Below are 8,986 nucleotides of genomic sequence, written 5' to 3' on the forward strand. Positions count from 1 at the left end.
CCTTGCTTCTTTTTTTGTGTGCTTCAGACAACGAATTCACTCCAATAACAACAGTTATTCCTTATCTAGCAGCTCTGATCCAGTTTGAATTGACCTGCTCGTGTACTCTGTCTCACTCCTACTCAACATTATCAGTTTAATTACCAGCTGGTGTTCTATTTTGAGCTTGCACACTGAAGGGCTGCTTTCACAAAGACATGTGGCATTTTGTGTGTGTTTGTAATTACTTGCAGCACTAAATGAACGTGTTGTCTAGTTTATTGTCTCTTAATACTAATGCCAACTACATAAACAACATCGTGCAGTTTCCCTAGGTTGTTGATTATCAATTAAACTCAATTATTTAGTTTCAGATTTTTTTTATTAAAGTTTCAAATCACGTTCCAGCAGTAACTCTATCAGTGGTGGATGAAGCACTTTGAAAGAAAAGGTCCATAGAAGTATCAAAAGTAAAAGTACTAGTAGTATTATAATGTCATGATTTAATTGCGGATTACATTTATATTAAACCTGAATATTTGTACCTAAGTACAATACTTATGTTCTTTGATACCTTCCGCAACTGCCCTGAAAAAGTAATTAAAGAAAAAGCAAAATTAACCACACATCTGTATCTTGTTAGTAATCATAGAAATATTTCGGGGGCGCTCTCTAAATCTCTCCCATCCATCACTCCTTCTGGATACAATTTTGTTTCATGTGTCAGTTCCCTGTGAGGCGTCCACAGTTCTGCGTAAGATCCCGACACAGGAGATTAATCACATGCAGAAGGCAGGTAGGTGTGTCCGATCCAACGTGTCTCCAGAGTCACACCAGGGTGAAGGATTCCAGCGCTGGCCTCCTCTCCTCGAAGGGCAGGAGTTCTCATCCAGAGCTTTACACGGTCCTTACCTGACTGCATCCAGCCAACCCAGCAGCCCAGCAGCCAGCTCACTGGCCAGGTGGTATGGTGGCAGGGGACCTTCAGATACTGCCAGAGCGCAGAGGCCGACTGCGTCGTCTTTCTCAGACCCCTCGTCCAGACTCTGGACCACGGAGGAAGTCCCGAAAGAAGCTCCAAGTTATCATCTGTGTACTGCTTGTGGAGCTGTGTGAGAGATTCACTTTCTTTGGCATTGTATGCAACACGATTCTCTTCTGCACTGTGAAGCTGGGCTATGATAACTACCTGGCTGCGACAGTCAACCTGTGCTTCATAGGAGCCAGCACCCTGACCCCTGTTCTGGTTGGGTGGTTTGCAGAGACCTGCCTGGGAAGAAGCAAGGTGCTCTACGTGTGTGCTTTACTTCATTTCTTCGGTAAGACGCAGTTAATGGTTAATTCATGTTGTCTGGTGTGATGACATTTGTGCTAAAACTATAGTTTATTTCTGTGATAAGATTAGATGTGTTGCAATGTAATGAAGCTCAAATCTGTCACTTTTAAAGACAAGATATTTATCTGTCACATGAACAAGAAAAGTTGCTCAAATATCTGAGCTCATTCCGCGAGCGTTAGTAATTCTATTAAGGTGCTTAGTCATGGATCTGCTTCTGTGAAGTCACACTCCGGCTTGAAAATCTAGATTAAACCACGTGCCGTGAATGTTACTTGTGCTCTCCAGGCACAGCCATGCTGCCCGTGGTGGCATTCCCCTTTGAAGACTTCTACATTGACACTCATCACATGACGCACCAGCTGGAACCTCGGGACCAGCAAATCTTGTTCTACACCGGCCTCCTGGCTGCTGCACTGGGCATCGGCGGTATCCGGGCCATCCTCTGTCCCATGGGAGCCTACAGCCTGCAGTGCTACAATCAGCACCAGCTCCTGTCCTTCTTCAACTGGTGAGTGGTGTTGCCGTCTGACTATCAGACACCAAACAGTCCATTGATGTTGTTACTATGGTCCGTTTCATCATCACATGAGGTTCTTTAAAGTTTAGATATTCTGCATTGAGACAAGAAACAAGAGCACCTTGCCAATTATGGGTTTATTTTTGGAGTCAAGCAAGAACCTTGATGTGTTAATTTGACAGTAATTAGACAATAAAAATGACCTAATGATGGTGCTTGACAAAAGGTCAAGGGATCATCTCAGTTAATACAAATCATCCTGAGGGAACATGAATGAATGTTTGAACCAAATTGAGAACCCATTCAATAGAGGTAAAGTTAAACCATCAGCAAAGCCATTGGGGTTCATCTTCTGGTGACCATGAACACCTGTAGATAGTTTCACAGCACTTACATGGCTAAAAAAATGATGTGTCGACTTGTGAGTAGATGTAAACAGTTTGTTAATGCGAAGTGAGAGTGATATTTGTTTTATTTATGTTTAGGTTCTACTGGCTGGTCAACCTGAATTCCACTGTTGTGTTTTTGGGTATTGCTTACATTCAGCAGTCTGTGGCCAAAAACCTGGGCTTCCTCATCCCCTTCACCTCTGTGCTGCTGGCTCTAATCGCCATACACATGATGCGGAATAAACTCATCTATAAACCAAATAAAGGTAACGTACATGAAGAGAAAAAAAAAAAAAAACGGCTATACAGGTACACTGCATACAGTGCCAGACACAATTCATTAAGTATTTGTGTATGTCTGTCACACTGTAGGTGGATCACTGTTGACCACATTGGGAGTTTTCTTGAACTCTTTTAAGATGTGCTGCCTGCACTATCGTCACCTGAGTGGAGACGTGGGATCTTGGCTGGACCGGGCCAAAGAGAACAATGGCGGGCGTTACAGCGAAACACATGTCGAAAACGTCAAAGTCCTGGCCAAGCTCTTCCCTCTTTATGGCCTTCAGCTGCTTTACAAAGCCTGCATCACACAGGCAGGTCACTGGGAATAGTATGGGTCTTGATGAAAAGCATGAAAAAGGATGATGTGCATGTTCTATCACACGCAGGAAGGCTAAGAATATGTTTTCTACAGATTCCCTCAGGTTACTACATACAGACAATGAACTCAAACCTTCACCTCCGCAACCTCCTGTTGCCCATCGGCGCCATGAATGTGATCAGTATCCTTCCTCTGCTGCTCTTAGCGCCACTGATCGAATGTGTGACCACTTGCTACCTCTCCAAAGAAAAAACTCCTCTGGCCCCTGCAAAAGTCATCAGTGAGTATCTCTATGTGCACACGTGCACACCCACACTAACACACACATAATTCTAATGTCTCTCTCGCTCTTCTGCCTCTTTCGTCCTTCCTATTTCCTCCCGTGATTATTCTGCAGCCCTTATCAACCCCTCCCTGTTCCTCCTCCCCTTCCAGCTCTTGGCCATGCATGTGCCACCCTGTCGGTCCTGGTGGCAGGTTTGTCTGAGCTGTGGAGGAAGGCGTACCCTGTGGTGGAGCAGACCCTGTCTGGAAAAGTTCTACAAGTGTCGTCCATGGCATGTTTCCAGCTGGCTCCTCAGTACATCCTGCTCGGTCTCGCCGAGGCTCTCGTCACTCCTGCATGTATGTGATAGATGTGGCACATCTTGCCCCAAAACATCTGATTCACCATTGGACTTCCCCCCGGTTAGAAATGCAGCCCTGTATGTCACAAACACAGGAAAGATGATAAGACGTTTCTTCCGCCACTTCCTCTCTGGCAGGTTCCCTCATATCTTTCCAGCTGACCCCGAGCCACATCAGAGGGATCTCCCTGCACTTCCTCACTCTGTCTTACGGAGGAGGCTGCTTTCTGGGAGCCTTCCTCATTCAGCTGGTGTTCTTTCTTTCTGGAGGTAAAACGAGCACTAAAACGGTTTCCTTCGAATAACAAAATCACAGTCACACTGGAATTTGTTTGGAAAAGTGATGCTACTGATGCTGATGTGACCACGTTGATGCTTGTCTACAGGTAACTTCTACCCAAACATATTGCATGATGGGAATCTGGAGAGGTTCTTCTTCCTCCTGGCCACACTGATGGCTGTAAACACGGTTGTGTTTTGGAGCGTATCTAACAGGTAGCCCTACAGCTCAAACATGTGGAATACAAGTCACAATGAGATAATTAACTTGCATCACAAACAGTCCTTCTCATCTCACTGATGCTATCCAGGTACAAAGACCTGACTGTGCAGGGGAAAGCCCTGACCATCAGCCCTGTGACTGAGAAGCTGCTGCATTACAAGGCCTGTCTGCGGTTCTACGACACTATGGATTGCTCCTACACAAACAAATCTATTGAATCTATTTTATGACTGTCTTCATTATTAGTCCTACTGCTAGTGGCGCTGGCGCCGCATGTTACTATGCCAAGGTCTGCGACTTGGAGAATTGTGAACTATATAAAATGGAGTATTTGAAATGAACAATCATAATGTAATAGCAGAATGTATGTTTTTAATTGAACAGGTCCCCAGATTGCAATTGGGGACTGTTATTTGACTTTTGTGAAAATGGCCTGTAAATGAGTGAATTATATTGAGATACTTTTGCAAATCATATTTAGAACATTGAATGTAAATATTAGCGCATTAAATAAAATAAATGATAGACATGTCATTGGCATAGCCCTTTATTTCAGTCTGTAAAAATAGAGCAAATACATCCTGCTAGATTTACTCGTTTGCTTTGTTTGATAAGTAAAAATATAGAATAAGCGTCAAGAATTAAAACAACAAACCTGAAATGGCTTATTTACATTGTGGTTCTCCAACATACAAAACAAAGACAAAACATACTATTTGTGCCAAGATATTTTCAGAACATAAATCTGGCTACAAGTTACTGAGGAACGCCTTTTTGAAGATGTGCTCTGACTTGATCCATTTAGGCTTTAATGAACATTATTCCATTGAAAGAGAAAAAAAAAAACAGAATTAATACAATTGGGTTTATCTATCTTAAGTCTTACATTAAAACAATTGAAAGGTTGTTTAACGACCTCATAAAATAGTTCAGTCTTTTATCAGTGATAAAAAAAAACAATTGAACAAAGTCTGATAATGTTTTTAGGAACATTTGAGAGTATATATATATATATATATATATATATGAATATATATATATATATATATATATATATGAATATATATATATATATATATATATATATATATATATATATATATATATATATATATATATATATATATATATATTAGCCTTTCATGATGTATTTCATGAATGTCAGAAGTTCCTGTGGTTAACATGTTTTTATATAAACTGGCTTAGGTGTTGCATATTTTCAGCGTTGAACCTAAATCAACAGAAAACCCAGGAAAGAGAGGTTCAGTGAAGGCGATCTGGATTTGGTGCAGCCGTGTCAAAGTGTCAGAGGAGGAAACACTGTAGAAGACCAGCGTTCCTGCTTCACAATCAAGGTGAATGCCCACTCTGCGAGAGAGAACCGGAGGTATCTGGCTTTTGCGAAGATTATTGTGCCAAAATGTGCAGCCGGACGGAGAGCAGGTTAATTTCCAGGAGAGCTCATTGTGGCCGAAACAGCTCTCTCTGCCTGAACCCTTTCTCTGAATGCCTTTGTAAGACACGGCCAGGTCGACAATGCCACCATCCCACTCCACCTCCCAGTAGTGGCTGCCCTTAAGGCCGGCATTGCACAGCGCCTGGTGGTAGAAGGTGAACCTGTCGGTGTGATCCGGATGAGCCTGGTCCCCGTCACCCCACGATATCTCTCTGTTCCTGTCGGAGAGACAAAGACATGCAGCCACCGTGTTGGGATCCACCTCCAATGTGGAGTCTGCGGGGAAAGATGAAACATTCCTTTGACTGAGTGAAGCTTTTCATGTTGGATATTTGTGCAAAGTGATTTAGCAATGTACTTACTCCCAAATCTGATCAAAAGGCCTCTCCTTGATGTTCTTTCCTCAAGCAACCGTGGCAGTTTTGTCACTGATGAAACAAAAAAAAAAAACTGATGTCAGGAAAAATACAGATCAGACTTAATTATGAGGTTTAAGATCTGAACTGGTCCTACTCACGCAGATTTTCTTCAGAGTGACTGAATAATTCTTTTATTTCTTTGCTGCAGATATTTTTCAGTTTATCCGTTTGAGCGGAGGTAAACTCTGTCAGCTTGTCAAGTCCTTCATGTGAGGCTGTGAACCCAGGGACGCCACCCAGAGCATGGAAACCCTGCACAGGGCAACACATACATTTTGAATTAAAGGGAAAAAAAATGATATACAAATTGGTATATACTTTCTTGGACTCAAAGAGTGTCATCTCATCACCTGCAGAAACTGAATGGGGTCTTCTGTCAGTGAGAGCCGGTCGAGTTCACCCTCCCTCCTCCTCAGCTCTAACACTTCACGCTCCAGTTGGCCGAGATGACTGTTGGTCCAGTCCACTGCGGCTTTCTCTGCTTCTCCAACCTTCTCTCTCATCTCAGAGCGCTTCCTCTCCACAGAGCGGACGAATATACGGATGCGTTCAACAAACAGTCGCTCAAAGTCATTGCACGCCTCCCATGCAGCATCCTTGTAGGAAACATGCATAATTACAGTGTATTTAAAAAAAAGTCCTGGGCTACTTTAACATACATTTTAAAAGTATGAGTTTAAAATGTATTTATCATATGTTGCTTAAAATATTATGCAACATATGGTAAATAACTGAAAACCTGAAATGTTTGTATGGCTTGTAATAGAGGTCTAGGTATACTTCAATGAGACATACCACCTCATCATGACATGGAAACTTGCCCTTTGACCCTCTTACTTATATATCCACTGCACAAAGGATTGTGGGTCAGAATAGACAGAAAAGCATGCTGGCTTAGGACATCCAGGTATTTTTGGTAAACTACATTTGACATACTATGAACAAGGCGATACTAAATCCATTTTCTGGTCAACTAAATAATATGATATATGGTAGTAATGAACTGTAAATATACTGTATGCATGCACCATGCCTATTTGTATTCATTTCATTTTCAGTCTTTTCAGGCTAAATATCTTCTGCATTCTTCGCTGTCAAACACTTCATGTGCACAGAGAGAAGTGAAGTTCCACTATTGCCCACAGTCTATACCCTTTTTCCTATTTTCTTTATCTGTCAATTAAACAGCTAATTGCAGCTAATTATACAGCGCGCTACAGCAATGCAACGCAGTACACCTGAGTGGGAAAGAGGATACTTTGGAGTTGCCGATCTAGTATCAGAAGTTTGAAAGTAAAGAAACACATTAATGAATAGATAATGATAGTAGAAGTACTTTGTGTTAGCACTCACTCGTATGGAGTCTGCAGCCTGCCGCAACTCTGTTATTTTCCTCTCCGAGTTTAGCACTCTGTCGGAAACTTCCTGTTTACCTCGCTCCAGTTGACTCTGTTGAAACACGAAGCTTTTCAGAACATCCGGGGTGACATTAAAACACACTTGAGCATGGGGACGAACTAAGTTACCTGAATTTCACACTTTTCTGTCGCTACTGTCACCGTGTCATGGCCTATGTGCAGCTCCTCCATAACGCACATTACGCACGCGAACTGCTGATCGGAGCGGCAGTAGATCTCCAGGAGTTTTCCGTGAAGGCCACACAGGCTGTCTTTGGCCCTGGCAGAGGCTTGAATCAGATTGTGTTTTTGCAATGGTGGCAACTCAAAGTGAGGCTTCAGATGAGTCTCACAGTAAGACGCCACACACACGAGACAGAACATCCACGCTTTTCTTTTTCTCCCCGTGCAGGCGTCACATTGCACATCACCGGGCGCAGCGTAGGTGTCAGCAGCAGCGTTTGGACTTGTCGTGCGCTCGTGCTCCTCGAGCACGGCCGCCAGCAGCGTGTTCCTCTTCAGGACAGGCCTCGAGGAGAAGGTCTGCCTGCACTGAGGGCAGCTGTAACCCTTTCTGCGGGTATTACGTACATCCCAGAAGGCATTGATGCACCGCAGACAGTAACTGTGTCCGCAGGCCGTCGTCACAGGATCATCCAGGACCTGTAAACAGATGGAGCAGTCGAACAACTCCTGACTGTAAGCCATCGCTCTCCAGCTCAAACTGACGGAGTCTCTTTCACTTTCGCTGTTTAAACTCACATCAAACTAACGCAAAAGTGGGAGTAATTGGCAACTCATGCTGGTCCCTCCCTCCCTTCCTATGACTTTTTTACTGACGCACGTGCGTGTTTACGTGAGGGAGTGAGAGTTGTCCATCATCGTGTGTGTGTGTGTTTTATATCTATATCTATCTATCTATCTATCTATCTATCTATCTATCTATCTATCTATCTATATATATATATATATATATATATATATATATATATATATATATATATATATATATATATATATATAGAGAGAGAGAGAGAGAGAGAGAGAGAGAGATATATATACATATACATATATATATATATATATATATATATATATATATATATATATATATATATATATATATATCATTTCGATATAACATTTATGAATTGGCAACGTTATAGGTAAGTTGTGCTCAATCAATTAGTGAATTATAAGAAAATGATTATTCAACTTGAACTAGTGAATTATAATATCAACTTTATCTTTTAAAAAAAAACAACAACGTTTGATATCGGATTTGAAAAGGGGAAAACGATGACTAGGAAAAACGTATATGACGTGTTAGACGTGCCAAGTTACATCTAACACGGTCTAACACCGCGGTGCCTGGATTAGTGCAGCATCCCTCACACAGAGCCCCCTCCTATTGAACTGAGTGTATGCTAACAGACTCTACTGAAGCGCCACAAACACACCCTGAGGGGGGGCGTCCAGTCGAGTTCAGACAACACTCAGTGGCGATCACTGGGTCCAGGCCCAGGCTCGAACCCGGGGCTCTCGTGTGGCGGGCGAACACCATACCCATCGCACTACAGTATTAGACAAAGTGTACAGGTACATGGTCATATTTATAGGCTAATCACGTGGACTCTAAACCTGGCCGTTCGCTGCACGTTGTGTCATAACTAAACGTTTGGATGTTTAACATTTTAACTTCTTACGACGGAATAATAAACCAAAAAAAGACAACGTGGATTAAACCTGGGTCTTTCAAAT

The 8,986-nt window shown here is 42.4% G+C and overlaps 2 protein-coding genes across 2 annotated transcripts; one reads left to right on the plus strand and one right to left on the minus strand.

Moving 5' to 3' along the window:
• Positions 1-946: 946 nt before the first annotated feature.
• On the plus strand, positions 947-4,183 carry slc15a5 (solute carrier family 15 member 5). Its single transcript, XM_068603813.1, has 9 exons — positions 947-1,298; positions 1,604-1,826; positions 2,321-2,490; positions 2,597-2,817; positions 2,919-3,105; positions 3,261-3,449; positions 3,590-3,721; positions 3,838-3,946; positions 4,042-4,183. Exons 1-9 carry the CDS (start codon positions 947-949, stop codon positions 4,181-4,183), a joined length of 1,725 nt encoding a protein of 574 aa, XP_068459914.1.
• A 946-nt stretch (positions 4,184-5,129) lies between these two features.
• LOC137804359 (E3 ubiquitin/ISG15 ligase TRIM25-like) lies at positions 5,130-7,933 on the minus strand. Its single transcript, XM_068603545.1, has 6 exons — positions 7,355-7,933; positions 7,182-7,277; positions 6,179-6,424; positions 5,927-6,080; positions 5,772-5,837; positions 5,130-5,685 (listed from the first exon to the last, which is right to left on the minus strand). Exons 1-6 carry the CDS (start codon positions 7,931-7,933, stop codon positions 5,156-5,158), a joined length of 1,671 nt encoding a protein of 556 aa, XP_068459646.1. The 3' UTR covers positions 5,130-5,155.
• Positions 7,934-8,986: the final 1,053 nt, after the last annotated feature.

The sequence above is a fragment of the Clinocottus analis genome, unplaced genomic scaffold, assembly GCF_023055335.1.
Source record: "Clinocottus analis isolate CAN_PGR_092001 unplaced genomic scaffold, fCliAna1.0.p SCAF_6, whole genome shotgun sequence".
In the NCBI taxonomy this organism is placed as follows: domain Eukaryota; kingdom Metazoa; phylum Chordata; class Actinopteri; order Perciformes; family Cottidae; genus Clinocottus; species Clinocottus analis.

Coding starts and splice junctions, on each gene's coding strand:
- slc15a5 (XM_068603813.1), top strand. CDS start 947: ATGGTGGCAGGGGACCTTCAGATACTGCCAGAGCGCAGAGGCCGACTG. Junction 1,827..2,320: donor CTCCTGTCCTTCTTCAACTG/GTGAGTGGTGTT, acceptor ATTTATGTTTAG/GTTCTACTGGCTGGTCAACC. Junction 3,450..3,589: donor GGCTCTCGTCACTCCTGCAT/GTATGTGATAGA, acceptor CCTCTCTGGCAG/GTTCCCTCATATCTTTCCAG.
- LOC137804359 (XM_068603545.1), bottom strand. CDS start 7,933: ATGGCTTACAGTCAGGAGTTGTTCGACTGCTCCATCTGTTTACAGGTC. Junction 7,278..7,354: donor CAGAAAAGTGTGAAATTCAG/GTAACTTAGTTC, acceptor GTGTTTCAACAG/AGTCAACTGGAGCGAGGTAA. Junction 6,425..7,181: donor AGGCTGCAGACTCCATACGA/GTGAGTGCTAAC, acceptor GTTTCCTACAAG/GATGCTGCATGGGAGGCGTG.